This window comes from Poeciliopsis prolifica, unplaced genomic scaffold (genome assembly GCF_027474105.1).
Source record: "Poeciliopsis prolifica strain line A6 unplaced genomic scaffold, Auburn_PproV2 SCAFFOLD002, whole genome shotgun sequence".
In the NCBI taxonomy this organism is placed as follows: domain Eukaryota; kingdom Metazoa; phylum Chordata; class Actinopteri; order Cyprinodontiformes; family Poeciliidae; genus Poeciliopsis; species Poeciliopsis prolifica.
The window spans coordinates 2,416,876-2,442,327 of record NW_026562377.1 but is presented as its reverse complement, the minus strand read 5'-3'; the positions used below and the strand labels follow the sequence as shown (position 1 = coordinate 2,442,327).

Below are 25,452 nucleotides of genomic sequence, written 5' to 3'. Positions count from 1 at the left end.
CTAACCTGGACTCAGATCACCAATCACTGTTATTGATCAGGTTTGGTTTCAGACGAAGAGAGAATGCTGTTGGCATGCCGGCTTCATCGTCTTGGTTGTTTTCATTCAGCCATGTGAAACTCACTGGATCATCTGTTGGTCTCTCATGAAACCCTTGTATTTTTTTAAGTATTTATTTTTATTTCAATTTTTTATAGTTTAACATTGGGTGGGATGAACATGATTGGGATTTATTGCGATAAATAATCGTAATAACAATATTTCTATTATCCCTACACTTTAGGTTGGCGATATGGACTTAAAGTTTTATCACAATATTTTATGGTGCCTTTGTGATATTGATTAGTGACAATACAAACTATCTTTCATTTCTTTTTTAGGTGACTGTAAGGCTGTGACTACATGACACACGAATCACAGCCCAACAAACACGAATAGTTAAACAAACGCACCATATGTGATTTATTTCAAACAGTAACTACATTTATTGATATTGTCAAATCTATTGAAATTTGTTGTTACTTTCACTAAACAGTGGTACAACTAATAATCCTGACAGTTTTGGGGGATTTTAAAGGTCATTAATTGGAATTTATCGTGACAAGAATAAATCAGAAATGCATCACGATAAATAATAACCGATACAATAAATGTTACAACCACAGGAAGTTGTGATTGTGTCAGATTTTTGGCAAATTTTGGACAGACTTTTCACCAGTTATCGCAACGTTTCCATGTTTTCTGACCAATCCGCTGAGCACCTTATGATTTAATTTTGTGTTTCATGACATCCCTTGAAAGCTGAAGCTGCAACGAGCCAGAGCCAAACAAAAGAAAATGTTGCAGTACGCTTCCAAAGAAAAGGCGTAAGTTGAGATGATCCTAGCTAAACTAGGACTAGTTATTCTCCAGTGCTATCTCATATTAAGCTTGTTAACAAGAATACTAATGTTATCTGTAATTTCTGTACAGATGTTGTGCTCACAGTTGCTTTCCATATATTGAAAGTAATTTTTTATTGTTAAAATAGAAAGCGCGGAAAGTCAGGGAGCAGACATTAGACCTGAGGCCAGCAGCAGGACGGTGATGCAGGGTCAGCTCAGGTAAGGAGGGATGATGAGCAACAGACAAGGAAAGGAAAAGTTATGTGACCATTTATGGAAAATATGAAGCTTGAAAATAAAAATCAGCTATTTTAAGCCAAAACAATTGCAAGGAAAACATCTGAAAGGGACGGCATAGTGCCAGGTAAACTGACTCTGACCCTCCTTCCAGTAGTCAGCTAAACGTTACAGACATCAAACTGTAGAACTGATTTTTAATAAGTTAAAATATGAAACTAACTTTTAAATGAAGTTTGGTTTGTTGTTTCGAAGAGCCAAGTAAATGCATTGGCAAAAGTGAAGCAATAACAAATGTTTTGGAGAAAATGCAAATCCCTCTGACCACCAGTGAACCAGCAGTTTCATTAACTACGAAACACAAGACAAAAAAACTCCTGAATGACGTAATTTGTGCCAGAATGAGAATTTAAATGCTTTTAATCATAGAGGCAGCCGACTGCGGACTCAGTTGTTTTAGGGTTAATAAATTACTTCTATTTCCCTTTGGACCACAGTTTTGTTTTTGTCCCAAATGGGAGGAATTTGATAAAATTATGACAATATCTATTGTGATCAATATCAATAGGAAATTAATCAAAGAATGTTGATGAATTTCACTGAAGTCTTCTGCCGAACCACACTGCATTCTGGGGGATGTAGGCGGAGGAACGGCTTTCGCCGCTCAACCTCTCAGGGCTAGCTAACCAAGGCTGGTGGAGTCGACTAATTGACCCACTCGTTGGTTGCCTAGCAACACCCTGCTCTGTAACGCGTGCAGCAGCAGTTTCACGTTTCCCTCTAAACACTCAGAGTACTTCACTCCTCAGTCTGTTTTCTCTTTGAATCCCATTGGTTTGGTTTTACTGCAAGCTAAATCCAACAGTCGCCTGTCGACCTGCAGCGCTTGATTTTCACCGAAGGAAATGTGTCGCATTTAAAGCAAAAAAACGCAGGTGCTTAACGTGTATGGATTGGTTTGCTTTATGGCCACCGAGTGAGTGAACCCTGACCAGAGGAATGTGCTATTTGCAGTTCCTCCTAAGAGCACTTTAGTTTGAGAATAAATTATGTGGAGTTTGATTTGTTTATGTTTTGCTGTCTGCAGCCAAGAAGCAAAAGTTTGGCTTGAAGCCAGCGTCTCATATTTCTGGTGCAGCAAAACATCAGAGGACAGTGGCTTGCACCTTTAGCAGATACGGCCTCAAAGAGCAGATAAAACTCTCTGATATCCTCTATCTTCAAATTGGAAATTCAGTTTTTGGTTATATATGAATTTACTTTCAGTTGGACTTGGATAATTAAGGCAATTTGTTGCCTCTTTGTCCTCCTGTAATTAATTTCCACAGTGAATTACTAAATGCCAATGTTCCCCAGTTTCATTCCTTTGTGAGGAACCAGAGTGTAACCTGACTCCGTTCCTTTTTCCGTCTCTGTGATCCTGGCTTTGCCTCGTCTACATCACCCGCCCGCCCGCCGTCTCCGGGCTGCTGACTCAGATCGGACGAACAATCTGATCCCAGATGTTTCTGGCCAGCTTTGTTTACCCGTGCATCACAAGCTCTCAGATAAATCTGATTTGCAACAAAATTTATTTCATACAAAACATGGAGTCCCATCCAGTAAAGGCTGTTGCTTGTTAATCAGATCAGAAGGCCTTACTTCATCGTAAATTAAATCTAAACCATGTGGAGCAATCCATCACAAATATAAATGCTAACATAAACTTTTAGTTTTAGTTCCTCGACTGCTTAAAACTTCATTTATCAACGAAATGTTTATCAATTTCAGTAGTAAAATTCCCAGGGCTTAAGACTTTAAAAGTCTTAAATTATTGAGCATTAGGGCCTTAAAATGTCTTAAATCTATCAAAGAAAATGTAAGCTGACATTAAATACACTAATCACAGGTCTAATATTTTGTTGTGACAAGAGTATTTAATCTCATGTATTCTATGTAGTTTTTGTCTCACAGGTTTTTTCTATTAGGTAAAAGTTTGAGTTGTGCACAGACGCCTTCACTCGCTGCGTTCGCTAATGACTCCATGTGGTTAACGTGACCGCTAGCAAACTGCTAGCAAACTAGCACATGAGTCTTTAGCAGCTAGCATATGGCTCTCTAGCTAAAGAGTTAACCAGCTAGCTGAAGTTAGCTAGCTAGTTCATTCTATAGGTAGCTGACCAGCTAGCTAGAGTTAAGTCCAATTAACTTTCTAACTACTGACTAGTTACCTAATTAATACTCTAGCCATCTAACTAGAAAGTTGACTAGCAAGCTGAAGTTAGCAGGCTAGTTAGCTCTTGGAAGCAGCAAGCTAATTTACTGGCTAATCAGCTAGAGAGCAATATGGCATATGAGAAGCACAAAGCTGCTGCTAAAAGACACAAAATATTCACAGTGGTCTTAAAAAGTCTTAAATCTGAGTAACTGAAACTTGCATAAAACTCGACTTGCAGATTACGTGCACATGTATGAAAAAACTTGGTGACACTTTTTAGACTTTTTTTTTTTTGTAAATTTCTTGGACCAGTCAAGTGTAAGACAGATTTCAAACATAAAATGTTGTATTTTAGCTTATAAACTCTGTCTTCTGCAAGGTGAAAAGTAGGATTTAAAAAAAAAAAACAGAAATGAAGGTCTTTTGAAAGCTGTCCATGAATTATGTGTTGTATGCACTGAATACCTCAGGCCTCCTATTGCATAAATTGCTGCATCTCTGCAGCTTTCCTTGGAGGTAATCAGGCTTTGTTTCCTGCTGACGTGTTGAGAACGCCCTGGTTGATTTAAAACTGCCAGTCAGCTCGTCTGCACTGTTGGCTCTGATGTTTCTCATCTTCCTCTCGACAATAATCCCCACAGATTCTTTATTGGGCTCAGGCCAGTAAAGGAACCATTGTCATTGAACCAGGTATTGATACTTACAGGACTTTGTTTTGAGGGTCCTGCTTGTTTTTCCTTTCATCAAACTTTCCAACGAAATTTGTGGCTTAAACTCCTTGCAGAGGTGACCACTATTCAGTCAATATCTCTGTAATGTCTGATGGAAATCATTTTATTGTTATATTCACAATAACAGAGGAATTTTCATTATCTGGAATCAATAATGAAAGTTGAAAAGTGTCAGCCTGTGGAGTAAATCAATGAGTTTCCCTTTATTAAATGGAATTACTCAAATAAATTAACTTTTATGCAGATTCATTTAGATGATCCTGTCTGGGATAATATTTTGTTGTGACGAGATTATTTAGTCTCTTGTATTCTATGTAGTTTTTGTCTCACAGGATTTTTCTATTAGGTAAAAGTTTGAAAATGGTAAAATCAGCTTCTCTCCAATTTCATATTAAATACTACAACTTTATTCTCTTTCTATTTTATTCTCATGCGACCTTTTCTCATTATTTTAGTTTTATATTTTCTTTCCATCGCCCTCCTTCATACGTTCCGGGATTTATTTAGGAGTAAAAGTTTGTACATTGCTGTTTTTCCCGTGTTGTTGTTGCATGTTGTGTGTATTCCCTGTAATTCATCGCCACCAGACAGCATGCAGCATCATCTTCCCGTCACTCTTACTGAACAATCACAGAAACTGTTCAACTGCATCTATTTGATCTAACATGTTTTTTTTTCTTCTCGTTTTTATCCACCAATCTCTCCTGCTGTCTTGTTCTCTTCCCTCTGCTCATGATGTTTCACTAACCCATGCTTCCTGTTTTTCACACATTTGTTCTGGCTCCTCCTGCTCTCACCGTCTCTGCTCTCCTGCAGTCTCTATCCGCCCCCCAGGCGCAGGCCCTCAGCTGTGTGGAGTCCCTGTGCTGCTACCAACATGGGCAAAGCGGCTGTTCCCGCCTGGCCCGCCTCCTGGAACAAATGACGGGACAATGCAAGGCCGGCGTCAACAATTGCCACTCATCCAGCCGCAGCAACAGGTGGGGAGGACTGCAGCGTCGCCGAGAATCGATGATTATCAATCCTGATGAACCGTCTTTTGATTTGGGCAGCAGCGCCGAGTGTTTTAGCCCGCGATCCGGCCGCACTGCGGGGAAGCAGAGCGTCGGTGGTTTTTAAAGGCTGGTTTTAGGAAGGAGTTGGAGGCTGAAGATGAAACACTTACAGACTTCTTCTGTTGCGGCATGATTAAACACACACATCCGGCGGAGTTTGGAGTCGGAAAGGCAATGAAACCAAAAATTTAGAGGTTAACGCTTCAGAGTACGATGGTTGTTCTGTGACCAGGGAGACTTTGGTACGATATTTTTATTTATTGATCACGGTTCGCACATCAGCAGCTGCGTTTCCATTGACCGAACGACTGGAATAATTGGGATTATGAAAATAAATCTGCTTAATGGAAACCAGTCAATTTAGAAAAAACCTTTTTGTGCTAGTGTTTTTTTTTCAGCTGTAATTCACAAAACTGCAGTGGAAACACTTCTTAAGCCTGTCGCAATGAAAAAATCAAACATTTAATTGCATGATAAATTAAAGCTCAGTGATTTCCATAAGCATGATTTATTGTTTTCCTTTTCTCACCGTTAAAAAAGGAAAACAATTTTCTGTTTTGAAGAAAACAGAAAATTCGTGATTCCTTCCTTCAAATATTTTTCTGTTTTATTTATTTTGGATATTTAAAATGTCTTCCAGTTCCAGTCAATGTGTTCTTATGTTACTGCAAAACAACATTATTATCGTTTATTGCAATAACTTCTGGGCCAGTTTATCATGAAACGAATCACCTGATGAAGCGGGTCTTGCTGCTGGCAGAAGGACGAGGCAGTGACAGGAAGTAGCAGCAGGATGACGCTGCTGCTTAATGATTTATCACGTCAACAAACTTATTCACATGTAATTTTAATTGAACTTATTTAACGGAACAAAACTGTATTCTTTCGACATTTTCGCACATTTGATATTTGTGCCTTGCAAAAATGCATGTAATGCTGCGTTTCCAATGAATATGTGCGAAAACTTCCACTTATTTAAAAAAAAGTACAACTTTGCAAATGTATTTTAAATTAAAATCACACATGAATAGGTTTGTTCCCATAATAAATCATTAAAAATCATGGCAGCGATGAATGTAAACAGCGCATCTCTTCTAAGGAACCCAGTTAGACCCAGTTTTCAACTTTCTGCAGGAATCAAACCAGCATGACACAAAAAATATTTCCAGTTTTGTGAAAAACAAAATTTGATGCGTCTGAAAAACAGTGAAAATGGTAAAAGTTTTATTGAGTATTTGGAAATCAGTATCTCCCATTAAGCGAATAAATTCCACTCTGCGCGGTTTCGATGGAAACGCAGCTTCTTGAGTGTCTCGTCTGTAAATCCGACGCCTTTGCAAATGTATTTGCCGTTTGTCTGTCTGCCATGTGCTGTGATCTGTTGTGTCGTCTGTCTTGATTCTCCTGTTCTTCTGTGATCCTTCCTCAAACGAACGTCTGATGTCCAGACGGGGAGCGGGTCTTTTAGGGAAAATGCTGTAGTTTGTTATGCACTTTAACAGACAACATTACTACATCATGAAGTAGCCGGTCGGCTTCGGCCAACACTGTATCTGTAGCCGAAACCTCATCGCAGTGATAATGGCCGGCTGGTATAATCATAAAGTATCCAAATATTAAATGCTTACTGACACTATACACATTAAATATTTAGCTACAAACAGCAGTGGGAAGTGGACTCTTTTCTTATTAATGTTTTTATTTCACTGAGCAGCAATGCATTGTGGGTCCCCGGCTGATATTTAGGAACGATGCTAACGTAGCATGACGTCCGTTCAGTGCAGCTTGGTAGCTTTCAGTTAATCAGCGCTGCAGATCCAGGTGGTTTTATGAAATGTTGAGGTTTTACTTGGCGGTTTGGAGGCTGAGCTCTCGGTTTGCAGTTTCTATCAGAGTCCACCTGAATCCCAGCGACTCTGTGGGGTTATTGATCAGACGAAGTGATCAGCCCTTTCTGCTGAGCTGTCGATTCTTCTCAAAATGTCTCAGGACTCCAGATATTGATTTGATCAGTAATGAAGATGTTACATTCATGTCTTTTGTTGCCAAATTTCCTCTCTTTTAATTGATGTGTGTATTAGAAAAGGAAAAAATATGCAGTGGAAATTAAAGAATGCCCAAGAATTTGACCAATTTGATCAGTTTGTAGCTTAATTATTGATCATAGTTTTCGTCATTTTTATTGATACTGTCTTTCTTACAGCTGTGAGAGAGAAAACTTAAAATAACGACGGATGCAAACACTTTTCCACATTGTCCACAGAGTCCAGTGTCCATAAATAAGCTCTCTGCTGCTATTGACAAATTAGCATGAGGTAAAAAAGTTTTTCTATCGCAACACAAACTTTGATGCAGCTGAGAAAAAAGTGTAAAAACTTCTCAAAATTGGCACATTTCTGTTAAATAAATGTGTTTTCGTAATTTTAATTTGGTTAATGGAAATGCATATGTGAACACAAAGCAGACCAGAGACTTCTCCAAATCAGGAAGAGCGCTACAACAGAGCATTCTGGGTAAACAAACGTGCTGAGCTAGCGGTAGCAGGAGAAATTGTCATTGTCAAGAGAAACCCTACAATCGCTAATTTCTGTCGCTACTCCATTTTTGTTTATATGTCGTGAAGAAGGAAGTGGCGCCAAGCGTCTTCTTCAGTGGATGCTGGTGCAGCGCCCCCACAGGCGAGGAGGGGAACAGGTTTCTCAAAAGATTTGGATCGTTTGAAAGAGAACCACAGCAGCTAAAAATAAAACAAATGCTGCACCTTTGGTCCCCAATCAGAGCAAATCAACCAACTATCAGCTGTTTAAACAACTTTGATTTTGGTAAAGATCGATGGAAAATTGTCTTTGTTTAAATTACCAGTAGAAACTTGTACTAAAGTGACTTTACACTCCTTTACATTCCTTTCCTCTGCTAAAACGACTGTAAAAACAGTTTTACGAATGCAGTTTTTTAAAGAACGAAACAAAAACCTGCAGACCTGAAATTGGTCTCCATTTGTGATTGGTGCATCTCTCTGTGTGCGTTACTGCAGATGTATATTGTCAGTATTTGTGGGTGAACATGTTTCCCTACTTGCGGCTGCGCGGTGTCGCTGTCAGGGTCAGTTCTCTGAAACAAACACAAACCTTCAGGCTGAGATTTTCCCATTAAAGAATGATTCACTTTAGACGAATTGCCTCCTGTGGGGTTGATTGATTTGTTTTCTGACCTTGGCACAAAGCAACCAATTGGTTTCCTCCAAGTGACAAATCACAACCAATTTGTTCCATCCCACAGGATTTAAGAAAAAACCGGAGGACGTAATGTATATTGCAGCGGTCGGCTTTTTACTATAATGGAAACAATGAAGTTAATAAATGGAATCTGCAGTTGTTTTATCCCTCTGCATTGCTTTGTCTCTCCTAACTCTCTGCAGATGGAGGAAGAGTAGTATCCTAATATGCAAACCAAATACCTTCTTTCATCTACAATTCCCCTTTCAGATTGTGAAAACAGATTATTAATGGTTTGTTTAAAAGGTAATTGGAGTGAATTGATACTGCCATAGCGGAAAAGTATTCTTTGTGTCAGAACTGAACAAACCATGTAGCAGAAATATTTATTTATTGACTGTATTACTGGTGCATCACCTGAGTCATAACCGGTTCCTGTTGTTTTAAGAACCAAAGTTTGGTGAAAATCGGAGTGAGAAGGAATGTGGCTTCTGGGAAGTGTAGTTTTACGTCTGGAGGGTTTTTCTTTTCTTTTGTTACTTCCTGCATCTACTGACTGCTTTTTATTGGATCCTGAAGCCTCACGTCTGCTTCTGAGAAGAGGCCAACACAAAGGGAGCGCTTGTTTTATAGTTCCTGATGTTCCAGCCGAGCGGAGTTGAAAAACTACCCCCATTCGACAGGAAGTACAAAACAAGAACACTCCAACCGTTTTGTTGCGTTGAGGCTTCCTGTGGTATTTTGTATACAATGTCACCTGGATCTGCTTATGTCACAGTCACTCTCCTTCTCCTCCTCTGTGTTTTTTGTCCCTTTGTTCCTAAAGTCTGCATTAATCTCAGATTAATTATTCATGTGCTGCTAATGCCAGAAATCGGCGTGTCCTGTTCTCGGTTCCCTGAAGCTTTCTGTCTGAACTTAGAGATGGTTTCTGAGCTCAGATGTTTGTTTTTTGTTTTCCTCCGTTAGACGAGCTGAGATGCTGATGTAGCGTATGTGATGTAAGCGCCTCCAGTTAATTCACCATCTGAGTCACAGGCCAGGTGAAGGCCCCTGGCCGGCCTCCTTCTTCCCCTCACCGACTCTTAAAGGGGAACTATTAAGCAAAATTCACATTTTGTTTGTCTTCATGCCTCCATTTGAGTTTCAACTGCTTCTAAAATCAACCCAAGCACTTAAAAGAAACACCAGCTGTGTTTTGGTGTCTGGAAAATGAGCCCTTTCAAAAACCTCCCAGTTTTTAACTGTCATTTGTTACCGAGCAACCCCAGTGAAGCCTGTCACGTAGCAACCACAGCAGCTGGTTTTACTGCTGTACAATGGCTGCTGGAAAAGACAAGAGGTCAACAAGAGGCTCTTGTTGACTTATGGTTCACATAAATCTTGCTGGTTGTGCAGGAGGCATTGATCTGGTTATTGATTCCTGTTGTTCAAACAGTGACAATTATTTAAATGTTTGCTTTTTATTTTAAAAAAGGAATTGAAGTGAATGAAAAACTCAGCATTACACAGCAATTTTGTATCCGATTAATTGTCTGAATAATCGATTAGTTACAGTTGTAATTACTTCCAATTGCTGCAGAAGCTTAATTACCGATTCATTTAATTTTTAATGGTTGCTAACGCTTCTCACACTAAACGTACGTCTGAAGTAAAAGCTGAACGACGGTTTAATGAGGAGAGACTTCAGGAACTCGCCGCTAACTCATCCACCCTTCACTAACTCATCATCCACCCATCCGCTCTGCTTCCTCCAGCCTGACTGATTGGGATCATTTTTGGTTTTTATAGCTACTGACACCTCAGCTCTCCTGCTTCACACACACACACACACACACACACACACACACACACACACACACACACACACACACACACACACACACACACACACTGCGCCTGTCTCCTAACCTTCAGTCACTGCTGTTTCCAGGTCTTGGAGCGACACAGAGAACTTCTACTCCAATGACCGAACCATCCTGACTCTGTCGCCCATCGAGGCCAGCCGCTGTTGACTCCCACGGCCGCCACCCCTAACACACACACCGGTACCGTTTTACGAGCCCACTCCAGTTTAAAATCAGTGGGAACCAGCCAGGATCGGGTCCGTAGCGTCTTTGTGTCCCTGCGGCTCACCGATTCTTAGAAAGAACGAGACGAGCATCAGAGGAAATGAAACGGGTCGGCCTGGTTTTGCCGTCTCCCGTCGGAAGATACGATCAGCGCACGGACAGGAAATATCAGATTCCTGAAAGATGATCCGAGAAACATATTTAAAAACAAGGAAGACATCGGTTTCTTTCCTCTGAACAGAAAACAGACCTGAATATTAGCAAACTTACTCTATCCAGACTATTTTTTTTTTCTACAAATGTTGCTAACGCTGCAAAAACACAAAATCTAACCGGGTGTTTTTGGTCAAGTTTCAGCTGCAAATGTCTTAGTACATTTGAATTAAGACAAAACTACCTTACAAGAAAGTTCTCATCAAGATGTAGGAGCTTTTATAAAGTAAATAATGCCTTCATGTTGATTGACGTAAAAGTTCGATACGATATCAGAGCCACACTATGGAAAGATTAAACTACGGGAATAAAGTTGTATTATTCTAACTTCATTCATATCCAAATTTATTTTCAACATTTTATTTTAATATTTTTCTTAGTTTGGCCCATTTTAAGCAGATTATTTCAATTGTTAGACATTTTTCAGAAGATAAAGTGGAACTCTCATTAAAATTACTGAAATATTGACTTAGAAAAAGCTCCTACTTCTTGCTGGAAAGTTGCTTCTAAGTTAGTTTTGTCTTAATTCAAGTGATCTAAGACGTTTGCAGTAGAAATTGGACAGAAATGCTTGGCAAGGTTTGGTTTTTGCGGTGAGAAATGCTCGAAGCTCAGCTGAAGATCCCGCTGCTTCCAGGAATCTGATCCGCTGCTGCACCTTTAAACTGCCGGTGAGACGGGAACGAGTTCTGTAGCATCCAGAGGTTCTGCCGGGACCCGCAACATAAACTACTGTGGTACCAAAGACCGCCCGGATCAAGACTGGAGTGTAGCTCTTTATTTTTGTGCCTGATTGAAGCTCTTATAGTTGTAGTTAATATTTTGTGCCCTCTCGTCCCCCGGATGAGCCGGATGTTTTAAAAAAGCCATATAGTTAATACAAGTGATGGAACTGCAGATCAAACCTGTTGGAGCCTCTTGTTTCCTTGTTCTTGTTCCCTGCACTGCAAAAACACAAACTCTCACCAAGTATTTTTGGTTTCTAATACAAATATCTCAGTATACGTAAGATGAGACAAACCTAACTGACTAGAGGCTCTTCAGGGAGATATGGGAGCGTTTTTAACTCCGACGCCTTGATATTGATGAAAAAGTGCAAGTTGTGAGGGAACTAATCTTCCAGTAAAACCGACATTTAAGATGGAAAAACTTCAATTGTCTCACTTTTATATTAAAGAGTTATTGTCTTAAAACAAGCTCATATATTGTGCTGAAAAGTTGCTTGTAAATTAGTAACATTTGCGCTGGAAACGAGACCAAAATACTTCATGGGATTTTGTGTTTTTGAAGTGAAAAATGCCTTTTCTCCATCAGCCCAGCGACCAAAAGCCTCTTAGTTACAGAACCACAAACCGCAGGGATTATTTTAAAGATGCAAGGCGGGAAAACGCATAACCAGGTTCCTGAACGTTTCCCAGAGAAATAATTTATCGACAAGCGTAACGGCGAGGAGCTTTTGGAAGTTGGCGTTGATGCTCTTTAACGCTGCAAAAACAAAATCAAGTTTGGTTTAGTTTCTAGTGCAGATATTTAATTAAGACAAAACTGATTCACAGTTAACTTGTTGGCAAAATGTTGGAGCTTGCTACAACAAGCTCCAACATTTATTATAATATATTTATTATAATTCCTTAATAATAAATACGAACAGCGCTGCGCCGTTAGCTAGCAACGCCAGCCAAGCTCAGCCCAGGTCAGAAGTGAAACTTTTTCATCAATGTTTAGGAATCGACTCACAACAAACTTCTGTTTCCTGTAAGTTAGTTTTGTCTCACATTAAATGAACTCAGATGTTTGCACTAGAAATTAAACCACATCAGTTGGTGATATTCTGCGTTTTTGCGGTGAAAGTAGACTGAAGAATGTTTTCATGTTCAGGAAAATTCCTTCAGAAAGAAAAGCTGAGCGTTTCCACAAACCACATATCAGAAATATCACATTTTCTTGCTTCTCATTGCTTCAAAAGAAATTCATTAACACCTCAGAAATCATTCATGCCACGTTTTTGCTGTTTTCTTTTCGCCGCATTCGTTTCCTCTGTGTGTGAATGTGAGTGTTGAGGCTTCCTGAAGGCTACTAATTCCCACCAAGACGTCTAACTGGTTTAAACTGGACACCAGTAGCCTCAGCACACCCAGGAAGAACAGGTTTCCATTTGCTAATTATTTGAATATTGTTGTTTACTTTCTGTAAGAAACACAAACAGGTGCGACTGATGATGCGAAGGTGTATTTATTATAGCTGTAAAAGGTTTTTTTGTTGTTTTTCTTGCATATATCACATTATTGGTTCATGGAGTTTAAAGACAAATGTCCAGTTTGAATAATTAAATGATAATTTACTAAAATGCTCTTTTAACCAGCTGACCTCATAGTTGCTGATCGACCAGGATGGACCTTCATTTATTGATGTTCAATAAAATTATCAAGTTTATTTGCAGTTGAATCAAGTCTCCTGAAAGTATTTTTGTGACTTTTGGAAAGCTGTTAAAGTGGACTTGAAGCCAATGTTTCCACAGCAGAACCAGCTGACTGAGTTGCATCATGGGTATTGTAGTTAACGTGAACCATTCTTACAATCTTGCCTGCCTGAAGGAAGATGTAGATGCTCCATTGGTGGGAAGTGTTGTGATTTAATCCATTTAAAACAGTTTCACAGAAAACGAAAATATTACAAAAGACGATTAAAAAGAACATTTAGTACAGAAATGTTGTCATCAATTAGCCGCCCTAAGATTGTTTCTAAAGAAGCTAGTTGCTCTGAATGATCCATCCAATTACATTAAGGGAAAGTTTAGTGGAAGGAAAAAGGTGTAAAGGGCATTTTTAGTGTCTGCACATCCTTGAATTCGTTTATCGAAAATGTCTTCAATTAGTGAATTTTTTGAAAGTTTGCTGTTAAACACGTCTTAAATTTTGTTATGTCTGTGAGAATTTTCTGACAGTTGATCAGATGTTGCTTGTTTTCTCCACTTTCTCGTTTCTGTTGGCCCGTACGATGCTAATGTTCATTCTGAGTAAAAAATAAATTAAAAAAGCGTGACACTGCCATATAAAATTAGTAATTTTATTTCTTAAATTTAATTTACAAGGGTCTTAAAATGTCTTGAGTTCATAAAACCGGCAGAAAGTTTGACTTTTTTTTTTTTCTCCCTGCCACACGTTTTCCTTCCACTAAACTATCCATTAATAAATCTTACATACCCTGAAAGAGCCAGTTTTTTTTTGTTGTTATTTTTTGCAGTTATCTTTTATGGCTTTACCCTTTCTGTAGATGGTAGCAGTGACTAACAGCTGGAGAAATGTCAAGCATTTTAGGTTTTGATATTCTTGTTTTCGGAGAAGCTGAATAAACCAACAGAACACATTTTTCATAAAACATCTGGAGTTTCACTTTTCTAATTTCAATTGGTTTAAATTTTTACAAGCTGTTCAAATTTGAACCTTTTTAGTTTTACTGTATGGATTTGGACAGTTTAAAAACATGATGGCTCAGTTTAAGATGCAACGTTTGAGCTGTAGTTCCCATCATGCAACTCAAAAGCATCTTTTATCTGACAGGCGGTCGTTTCCTGTTCCTCATTTCTTGTTAAGCACTTCTGTTTAAATGGTTGGTTCCCCTTTTATCACAGTATTTGCATCTGAATGATGAAAGAGATCAAGGATCGTTCCTTTTCCTTCTTCAATGTGATCAGAAATCCAGCTCTTTTCTTTTGGCTGTGTGAAAAACAAAAAGATTTGCTTCAAAATGTCTCCATCTCAGAAATCCATCAGGACTGTAGAACCATCTCCAGGTCTGGATGTTTGTCTCGTTTCTGCATTGATGTTGCTGCTGGACCTTTTTCTGCATGAGGAGGGCAGAACCATACATGAAACTGCAGATCTATTGCCCCCTTGTGGTCAGAGTGAGTAGAGCTGCTGGCCAAAAAAGCTACAAATAAATATTGCCAGTTGTGCACACATGCGTAAAATGTTTAAATCTATCTAAATTAAGGCTTTTAAGTACAATGGAGTATTGGGGTCATGCTAAGGAAATAAAGATTATGAGAATTGAGTCAAACGCATACGTCAGATTTCTGACTTTATTCTCTTAAATGTTTTATTTTTATTTTCCTTATTATAATTTATCAATTGAAAGTAAGACGATAAAAACACAATAAAGTGATTTGTATAACTTCTGGTAATAATCACTTTTTCTCATTCTTACGACTTTATGCTCATGTTGTTTTTTTTTTAATTTTGTAACATTGGCTTTGTCCTCATTACTTATAATTTATTTTTATATGGCCTTAATACTCTGTTGTATTAAAATGTCATAATTTTTTCTTCTTTTTTTTAAGTTGGCCTTTGATATATTAATTGCTCTTCTTGAATTTTGTGAACATTTTTATTTCGTATATTCTGGGTTTTCTTTTCTTGTAAGATTTTTATTGTCAGGCAAAAGTTCGAGTTGTTCAGTGACTCGATACGGTTGATGCTACCGCTAACTAGTAACTATTGTATTTAGCTTTGTTAGCAGCTAGTTGTTACTAGAGTTTGCTAGATCTCTATCAAGGGCTAGGGCAAATTATTTGCTATTTGGTACATTTCTCGGAAGACATGGGTCTTAAATTGCATTCATAATGACCTTAAAATGTCTTGAACACATTTAGGAGATTACTTAAGATTGTCGTTCAATATTTAATCATCCATCAGAAATAAATTGTGCTTCTTTTTATCAGCTGCTGACTTCTCCCCTCTGTTATCTTTGATTAAATTTAGATATTTGTGAAATAGAATCAAGCCAAGTTTGAACTTTATGGCCCCAAACAAGCAAAATGCATTTTAAAGTTGAATCAAATGAACGTTTCCTTAATTGAATCATGAGGATCAGAGTGAAAATGTCAAAGCCATCAGATCTGTGCTGCTCCGTGTCCTGAGTTATCACTTCTGTCCACTGATAAATTATTCTGTCCCTCCTGTCTGTATTCATTAGAGGTGAAATATTATTTACGAAATAAATACATTTTTATGAGAACAATTGTTGTAGTTGTTTTTTTTCACTGCTAATCTGATGGAAACGCCAATTTACCAAACAAATCCAAATTATATTCCATTTCAGAGTTTTTATGTTAAGTGGCAGATTATCAAGAAAAACTGATAAAAAACCTGCAAGACCCAGACAGTTAAACTTTGCACATGGATTTTGTTGGAGTGTTTTTGAGATTAAAAGTTTTCAGACATGAAGTTTGATTAATTTTTTAAAAAATGTATAATTGGTAAGTATATGTGCCTTAATTAAATGTATTCATTTCATTTGAAAAACTAGATAGAATAATTTCATATTTTAATAATTTATGTGCTGAAGCCCATCATGAATAAAACAGTCAACTTCAAATTGTGGGCGGGATTAGGGGAGATCCTGACATCTGATTGGATGTCAGGATCCAAACATGGAGGAAGTTGCTCCTCCAGTTTGGTAGACTCGGGTCATTTTCACTGGTAATGTCAAAATAACTACAATCAATAGTTGCCATTTATTTATTACAAACTCTAGGTGGGAAACTGCAACTTTATCATTCAAATTTGGTCTGAAATATAAGTTTCCAAAATTGCTGCAGCAGACTTAAAGACAGGACGTTAGCCTTGCTAACAGCGGCTAACGCTGGCTAACACAAGCTAACTACATTTCAGACTAAAACGAAGCCGGAGTTGCTCTCCCCGGGTGTGTGGTAAATAAACTGCTTATATCTAATTGTATTGTTGAAGTTATTTATGCACTTGCAGGAAAGGTCTTGACCTCGGAGTCTTAGCTAACTGTTTTTCCTCGCTGTTTAAAGCAGCCAATCAGACATCAGAGTCTTAGTGACGAAAGCGGCCCACTCCGCCATGATGGACATTAAAACAACCTATTTGTGCGTCAATTCATATTCTAGTTAATTTATTACTAGTTAATTGATTACATTTTAAAAATGGCGTCTGGATCTACGCAAACAGATATGGATGCGAACCAAAAAGTTAATTTTATCTTAACTTTTTGATAAAGAAAGAAAATGGCGGTGGACAGCCGCCATTGATCTAAGAATGGCAGCAAAGAACACTTACAAGGTAAGAACATCAACTTTCATACTTCATAAGTAAGATTTGTAGGATGCAAACAAATACTGCATTATGGAGGAACTGTGTGTCTTAATTAATGTTTACCATGGAGAAGATGCCCCATCATCATGTAGGCCTCCTTTCCAAAAAAAAGTTAATCATCTAGAAGTTTTATACTTTTTCTGTTGTAAGTTATGACGCCATTCAAAACAGAATTTTGTAAGTCAGCAATTTAATACAGTAAAAAAAGAGGCAAGAAAGTATTTATATTGCTGCCTTTTGTTTCACAATGGAAAATTTGTTTCAGCTGCTGACATGAGCAGTGGTAACATGAAAAGCTTGTTAATAAAAAACTTTTAAAAAATGCTAAATACAAAACGTATAATCTTAGCTTAATTGCTGCAGTGTGTCATTCTTTGAACAAATGGCTTTTACTGAGTCTGTATTCTTAAGCTAACAATCAATTTCTAAATCAGTTGACGATTATTTTGATAATTGATTAATCCGATTAATTGTTTCAGACCAAAGTTCAGATTTCCAAGGTAACTGCAATGCAACATAAGCTGCTGTAAAAATGCCTGCATGTCTTTGAGTCCCAGCTAGTCTGTGTTTTACTTTCACAGAGAAATTAGCTTGACATAAACAAGTAGAAGCCACGTCTATACTGGCTTTACTGGAAACCAATTTGTGAAAACAATGGCAGGCATTCAGACTGTTGTACGATGCAGGCAGTTGTAAATAATTTCCTCCACATACATGACAATCATTTCTTTCCCTTTTTTGCTGAACTGAACCGTTTCAGCGTACCCAGCTTGTTTAACCATGCTGAGCCTCTTGTTCAATATATCTGTGTTCAGTGGCTTTCATTCTTTAATACCAAGAATCCCTAATAATAGTAATTGGCTTACAGCGCAGGGTTTCCCTCTCCTCGGTTCTCTCTACAGAAATCACCTGCTTCCCCAGCCGCCAGCTTCCGCTTTTAATATGCAGCTCCTGTGCTGGTGTCTTGTTGTATCATGTCAAATATTTGTCCAACTGGAAAGACAGAGACTTTGGCCGTAATGGATGTCCTGCCTCTTAAGGAAATAGAAAATTAATGGATTGGATCTTTTATTGGATGGCTGGATCAATACCAAATAGCTATTAGTGAAATAAATAAATAAAACTAAGCTTTCAAATCAGAAAAATGGGGAAATGTGTCCAGAGGGGATGGATTGTACAGTGGATTATTTCCAGATAGTGTGAGTCTCCACCTGGTGGACTGATGTAGGTACTGCAGATGGATGTCATGGCATAAATAATCCCTCAATCTGCCAACAAATCACACAAATTCAATACAACAACATGCCAATTCTGCATTTATGTATCTAAGATAATATTGATCTGATATGAATTAATATTGAGGGACAGAAAGGTGGAATTTAACATCATTTTGGAGTCACCTTTTTACAGGTTTTCACAATAAAACGCTTATTTTAAAGTATCTATTTTATATAATATTATTCATTCTCGCTCTGTAATATGTGATAATGGCTTAGAAATGAAATATGACTTTTTATCTTTTCCCGTACCTGATCCAATTTCTGATTTAAAAAAAAATCTCGCTTTCTTTTCTTAAAAAAGTAAATTGCAAATGGCAGGAAGTGTTTTCTAAAAGTGTCTATTATTTCAGCTATTCCTTCTGTGAGTTGTACAAACCAGACTGAGAATTTTTGTTTAATTATGAGACTATAGTCTAATAATAGCAGAATAAAGACACAATTTTACCAGAAAAATGTCTGAAAATTACGAGAAAAAGTGGTTTTCATAAGAAAAAATCTGAAGATAATACTTTGTCTTTTGGCGTTCTCATAAAATTATTACTTAATTCTATTATTATGGCTTTATTTTTATTATTTTGAGCTTATTGTCATACAACCTTATGTTATATTCTTACAACTGTATTCTTTTAACATTCTAACTTTGTTTTAGTAAGAAAATGAATAAATAACTTGGTAATTTGTTGTTTTTTAAATATCTAAAATATTGCCAAGCTGCTGCTGGGATCTTCCCTGCTTTATTCAGCTTTTACTCCGCAACAGTTTTTTTTTTCTTTTGTTTTCTTAGTTTTAAGAAGTTATGAGGAAAAACTTTAAACTGTTGCTGCGCAAGTTACGTTTCAATTTGTTGCTAGGGAACCACAGTTGGGGGGAAACTTGGAACTGCTTCGTACCTGCAGGTGGTTGCTAGGCAACCAAAGACTTGGCGAGTTCGTCGATGCCACTGTGAGAGGATTGGCAGCTGAAATGTTTCCTCTGCCTACATTTCCCAGAATGCTGTGTGGTTCAGGATGGAAATCGGTGATCAATAAATTTTATGTTGACTACTCTATCAAAGTATTTTCTTTGATTTTGGTCATGTGTCCATTCTAATACATATTGTTTTTATCTGAACTGTGAAAATTCAATGAGTTTATTGCTGGAAAAAAAATCCAGATTTTTCACAAAAATTAAATATCAAAAAGCAAAAATTAAAATATTTGTTATTGCCCCACTCTGTTTGTGAGCCAGACTTCTAAAATCATTTGGCTACAGTGGTAAATAAGTCGGCATATCTCGGATGGTTCCAGTTTGAGTGTTTATGTGAGGCCAAGTGTTGGGTTTCCTGCAGAGCTGGTTCTTTATCCGACACCCTGGCCTTCTTAGTTTGTGACCTGGAAAGGCCCAAACAGTTCTTCATCCACCTCACCAGACCCGGTCATGGGTGACAAATTGAATCTGTTCGAGTGTGTGAGCTCAGTAAACCACCGCCGAATGAAGCGCTATAAATTATCCACATACAGAGAAGCAGATTTTAGTTTCCATGCAAGCAGGCAGTGGAGCCAGAAGAACCACAGCCAGTTATTGCAAATGAGCTTTTAAAAAAAAATATTAGTAGAAATGGGATCCATGTAAATGATTTTGTTTTGGTGCAGGCGAATAGTTAATACCAACAGTTGCACCACAAAAACACAAAATCTTACCAAGTGTTTTTGGACCAGTTTTTAGAACAAATATCTTACTTCACTTAGAAAAGGTCAAAACAAACTTGCAAGTAACTTTTCAGAAAGACATAGGAGCTTGTTTTAAGTAAATAATTCCTTAATATTGATTAAATAGTAATAGCTCTATTGGCAGATTATTTAACTTAAAACGAGATTTTTCCCTTGTGATATTGAAATAACAAATGAATTAAAGGTGCTGTTTTCACTAAATGTTTCTAAGGTTGTTCTACTTTTAAAAAGCAATAATTTGTTTCAACTGAGGAATATTTTGACAAATATATCGATGGCTTTGATGAACTTTTTATGCTTTTGCTGTGAATGTTGTGTGAAGTCTTTGCCAGTCTCGGTCAGGATTCTCTTGCACAAGAGATTTTCTAACTTCAGTGGGATTTTCTTGTATATATATATAATGTCAAGAAAAAACATTTTTGTACAATTAACTTAATATTTTAAGGTAAAAGTTTGAATTTTTGTAATTTTGACAGATTTATGCCTCCTAATACTTCCTGTCGTCGTCTTCTTTGTCGTTTTCGTCAGTAGTAACATCCTGTCATTCTGCACGTGACTCCTGGGACGTGAAATAACCAAATTTTAATACAGCCAAAAAAAAGCTTCTTTTTTTATTATTTATCAAAAAACTTATTTCAAAATTGTCATATTTCCATCAAGCAAATTTATTTTCTAAAAGTCAAATTGCAGTCATGTGGTCAGTGGAATCGCATTGTGTGTAAACTGGAGATGGAAACCTGTGTGTGTTTGGTGATTTGCACCAGTGGGAGTGGATAAGCTCATTTCAATGAACTCATTAATCTTTCCTGCTGACGACGGCCTGTCTGCCTGCAGCACAAAATCTATCACACAGTAAAGTTTCTGAATGGATAATAGGGGAAAACAAGGACCAATAAGGTAATTATCAATATAAGAGTAGAAACAAAACCTAAAGTCTCCCCTCGGCCATCACGGTCGGAGGCCTTTGATGCCTCCATGCCCGGGGGAGCGAACCTGTCTGTCCGTGAGTGATTATGAGCCTCCTAATAGCGAGCTCTGTGTAAATGACAGGCCTTTCATCTGGCGGCTACACAACTTTAATGGCCCTGACATCATGTAAGCCGCAGCAGCTGGGCGCTCGGAGCAGGACTGTTTGCAGTTTGACTGAGTGTCGATGAACAGGGAGTTGTCGGTACCTGCATGGTGGTGTGGCTCTAATCCATGTTTGTTCTGCTCCAGCACCAGGAGAGAATGTCTCACACACACACACACACACACACACACACACACACACACACACACACACACACACACACACACACACACACACACACACACGTATGAGTGCGTGGTTACGGCACACCTGCAGATGCATGCATTACACTCTACGCTCAAGGTGCGTAAGAAGCAGAAGTTATTGCATCCTGTTTGGATAGGAGCAGTTATTTTATCAGTAGATGGAGAGATTATGATCGACATCAGACCTGGAGATTTTCTTTGTGTAGTTTATTTATTTTGTGGGATTTTTGTAAGGAAAAAATTTGAGTCGCTTGCAGACATCTTCATTTTTGTTTTCTGATACGAAAGCCAAATGCAAACTCCACAATGCAAAGACCAAAAGTCATTCCACAATGATAAAATGGAGGTCATGCTAAGCAGTAACTATGCTAGCAAGTTAATTGCTGCTTCCATTCTAGCTTAACTTCCTTTTGTGGCTATTTGTTGTATTGCAGCTTGTGCATGTTGTTTGCACTTCCTAGTCACCGTAGTTAAGATGACTGAGAACTAGCTGCTAATATATTCTTGCTCTTTGCTAGCTAGCTAGCAGTTAGCTTTCGAATGGGTGAATGTGAATTTACCTGTTCAGATTTTATCCAGTTTGAATGGGTGAAATTCCAATTTATCAGCAGTTAACTGGACAAAATTCGTTTGATTTGGCTCACAGATGAGCTTAGGCACAAAAAAACTTGCCTAAAACTTTTCATATTTTTATTTCAGTGAGGGAAGCACAAAGCTTAGCAGGAACCAAATGGTTCCCAGAAATGTCACTGTTTTTAATTAATTTGATTGTAATGCAGCAAAATCCCTCAACCATCCCCTATATTAAGTTTTTTAGTGTTAACTTTAATGCAGGGTGGCATGAAAAAGGTCTTTAAAAGTCTTATATTTGACTTGCTGAAACCCGCAGTTCCCTGAATAACGCAGGCTGAATGCAGGAACTGTTGCTGCAACATGTTTGGCCTAACTTCATTAACTGAGTCTGATGTCTGGGAATTGAGACATACATACCAGTCAGTCAGTGAGCTAATCTAAGAGAGAAGGGGGGAGACCACCAACAGAGGCAGCGAGTCTATCTGAAACCGTGTGTATGAGCCGGAGAGGGCCGTTATCGCTCCGCACCTTTGATATGAGACTGAGTTGGAGCTGAAGTGGAAAGATTTGCACAGTTCGTTTCACAACTTCTCTTATCTGCAGCGACTGAAGTAATGCCTGATACTGCCATTACCCCTGCTACTGTGTGCAGGACGAGGAGAGAAACCTGGTCGTGCAAAAATGTTTGAGCACATCAAGTAAAATGGCTTCTTCCTCTGGGTTTTATTAGACAGAAAAAAAATTTAACTTTTTAATTAATTAAGGAATATATTACAATGGAAAAAATGTGTATATTTCTGCCTAAAAACTGATGTTTTTTGGGTTATTTTTTTAGAAGAAACCAGGACATTTGAAAAAATGAAAATGTGCAAAAAATGAAGAAATGTTTAGATTGTTCTCAGAAATGATCTTAGCTCCAAGTCTAATTTACTGGAAAAAAAATAAACTTCTAGGTTAATCCCAGAAATACGCAACTATTTGGGTGTAGAAAGTGTTTAATTATTCATGTGAATCACCTTTTAACAGCATATATTTATTATGTAATTCTCCTTCCAGGTTAATTATTCCTTCAACTTTTTATGTGAGAAAAAAACAGCCTGAAAGTAATATAAAGCTTAGAAATATAAAAAATTATTAGAATTCTGAATTTGTTTCTCTGAATTTTGACGTTAATCTCAGAATTCTGATTTAGTTTCTTAGAATTGTGACTTTTTCCACATAATTCAAACATTTTTTCCTTATAGCTCTCAGTTTGGTGGCTGCGATGCTTTTCTTCATGTCTGTAACAAAATCTTCAGTTTTCTATGAAATAGAGACGACTAAAGTAAGAGTCTGAGTGGTCAGGCGGTCGCTCCTTTTCTGTGCGCTACATGTGGAGTCAGGTGTGTGTTTGGAGGCAGACAGCTCAGGTATGTTTACCCAGAACCACTATCAGCTGCAGACCAAACATGAGGCTTTCCTGCTTCTCCTGCTTTCTTCCTTTTCAAAGCCGTCCGTCTTTCTACCCTCATATATGTTCCTCTGAAGAGGCAGCGTGCCTCCAAACACCCACAGCTACGAAAAACTAAGCAGGGAAGGACTCTCATCCTTTTCTCCAGGTTTGAGGCGATTATAGCAGCAAAAAATAGTTTTTGGCGTGTGGAATAACTAAAGGTGACCTATTATGCCTCCTTGAACAGGAAAGGTCAAATATGTTTTGCACAAAAATAATTTTTAGATAATGAGATGCAGTCCCTGGTGCTGGCCACGCCTCCCGACTCAACATTTACATTCGCATATGAAAATGCCTGCAAACAGATTTGCAGTTGTTCAACTGTGCATCTGTGAAAAGCAGAGGTGGAGCCTCCTGCACAACAAACAAGTGGTTTCTGGATAGCAAGTCCATAAAAGAAATGGGTAGAGAAGCCGAAAAGTTTAGTCAAGAGTGCAACATATTTTTACTCAAGTAAACGTAAACTAAGTTGTTAAAAGGAGTACTCAAATACTCAAATACTGAGTAAAGAATAATAAAAAAATCATTTAATATATAAAAATTATATGTTGAAATTATAATGTAAATAAAAAACACTGAGCTTCACCATCAAAACACTAAATTCATGGACATTATTCAAGTGTTGGAACATGTAATAATAAAATTGAACTATATAATATAATATAGAATTAAATCAGTGAAAATCTCAGGAACACCTTTGTATGTAGAGAAATTTAAAAACACTAAAGAATTCTGGAAAAATTAAATAGTTTGGGAATCTGTTAAGAAACCTTTGAGTGAGCTGTAGAAACTATCTGATAGGATAAAACTGGCTGTAGTTTTTGCTTCATAGTCCTGAAACCTTGGCAGTATTTTTCTGTTTTTCAACTGAGCTCAGTAGTTATTTTCTCCACCACCAGATGGCGACAAACGTTCAGAAAAGGCTGCGCAGCTGCAACCGGAAATGTTTCCTGCTGCGCTTTTATTTGCTGGTTATTGGTAGTAGATATCTGCAACTTCAAAGATGTGTTTGAAATGGAGAAATACTGTTAAAGTTTGTATTTTTTCTCTCCACAACACATCATCGTAAGTTTATTAATAAAAATGAGCAACATCCACTGCGTTTGTTGTGCTTCGGTTGTTAAACTCCTCCCAACGTGTCGGTCTGCACACCTGAAGGTAGCTGAACTCTTTACTTTTGCGCTTAATGTACACAGGAAATGTTCTTGTTTTTCTGAACCAGCTGCTGTTTCTTTGTGAGGACGTTAATCCCAGTCTGAAAGTGAAAACACGCTGCAGCACCTTGATCCATGAAACTCAGCAAATATTTACGTTTCAAAAGCTTTAGAGATCATTGCTGCTTTTAGTTTTCACCATTACAGCAGTAAGCTGTTTGTACAGAACAGCTTGAAGGGATTTTTTTCTTTCTCTTGGATAAAAAAGAGAAGAAAGGGAAAAAGGGCTGGTTAAAGGGCAGTCCTGTGTTGGACATTTTGATGGATGGAACTGGTTTTGATTTCAAACTGGTTCTGCCACCAAATCCCATCCAAGCGTGTCTTTCTCCTTGGCTTGACTTTAAAACTCATGAAAAGCATATTTTTGAACATATTTATATTCAACAAAATCCAAATTAGTTTAAAAACTTACAGGAAAACCTCATCATTCTCTTGGGACTATTTACGTTTCTTTTAAGACAAAAAGGGAAACCTTCTTTATGAAACTTTTTTAGATATTTGATTGAGTTTTCTTCATTGAGTTAAATTTTTTAATTACTTAGGTTACTGTGAGTGAGATCTTAATAACTGCATAACTTTGCCAATATTCCATGAATGTAAAAAAACACAACAAAAACATAATTTTGTAATTGCGTTGTTTCCACTAAATAAGAAATGCAATTAAAACCACATGTGACTGAGTTTGTTCATGCGATAAGTCATTAAAAAACATGCCGTCATCTTCCATCCACTTCCTGTCTTCTTATTTGTCATTTCTGCCAGTAGTAACATGCGGCTTTTGATCACATGACTTGTGTGATGGAAAAAATGTGTTTCCATTACAATTTTGCAAAACACAATTATTTCCACACAGCCAAAAAAAATACCACCTCATTGTGCTCATTTACCAAAAACTAGTTTTTCAAAATGTTTTAGTTTCCATTTCCATTCCAATTTGCACAAAGAGTCAGAGTTGCTAGTTGAGATTCCATTACAAACGTGTCTAAAACTTTGTCAATATTCCAATGACATTGAAAACACAATTTTGCAGTTGCGTTGTTTCCATTAAGTAAAAAGCACAGTCAGACTTGAATAAGTTTGTTCCTTCAATAAGTCATTAAAGAACGCAACGCACCGTCTTCTTCTTAGTTTTCTTTTGTCTTTTTCCTGCAGTTGAAACTTCTGGTTGTTGATCATGTGATGC

At 37.7% G+C, this 25,452-nt stretch overlaps 1 protein-coding gene across 9 annotated transcripts in view; it reads left to right on the top strand.

The window, feature by feature from the left end:
* The window catches only part of atp11b (ATPase phospholipid transporting 11B (putative)), a 57,124-nt gene extending 41,501 nt beyond the window's left edge, over positions 1-15,623 (top strand). For 6 of the 9 annotated variants that reach the window (XM_055046415.1, XM_055046385.1, XM_055046434.1 and 3 more), the window contains 2 exons: positions 4,866-5,029; positions 10,253-15,623. In XM_055046415.1, coding sequence (XP_054902390.1) covers positions 4,866-5,029; positions 10,253-10,334 — 246 coding nt within the window. In that variant the 3' untranslated portion in view covers positions 10,335-15,623. Of the gene's footprint in view, positions 1-801; positions 867-1,030; positions 1,104-4,865; positions 5,030-10,252 lie in introns of those variants that run through there. The other 3 variants (XM_055046394.1, XM_055046443.1, XR_008607056.1) reach the window with 3 other exon arrangements.
* The last annotated feature ends 9,829 nt before the right edge of the window (positions 15,624-25,452 follow it).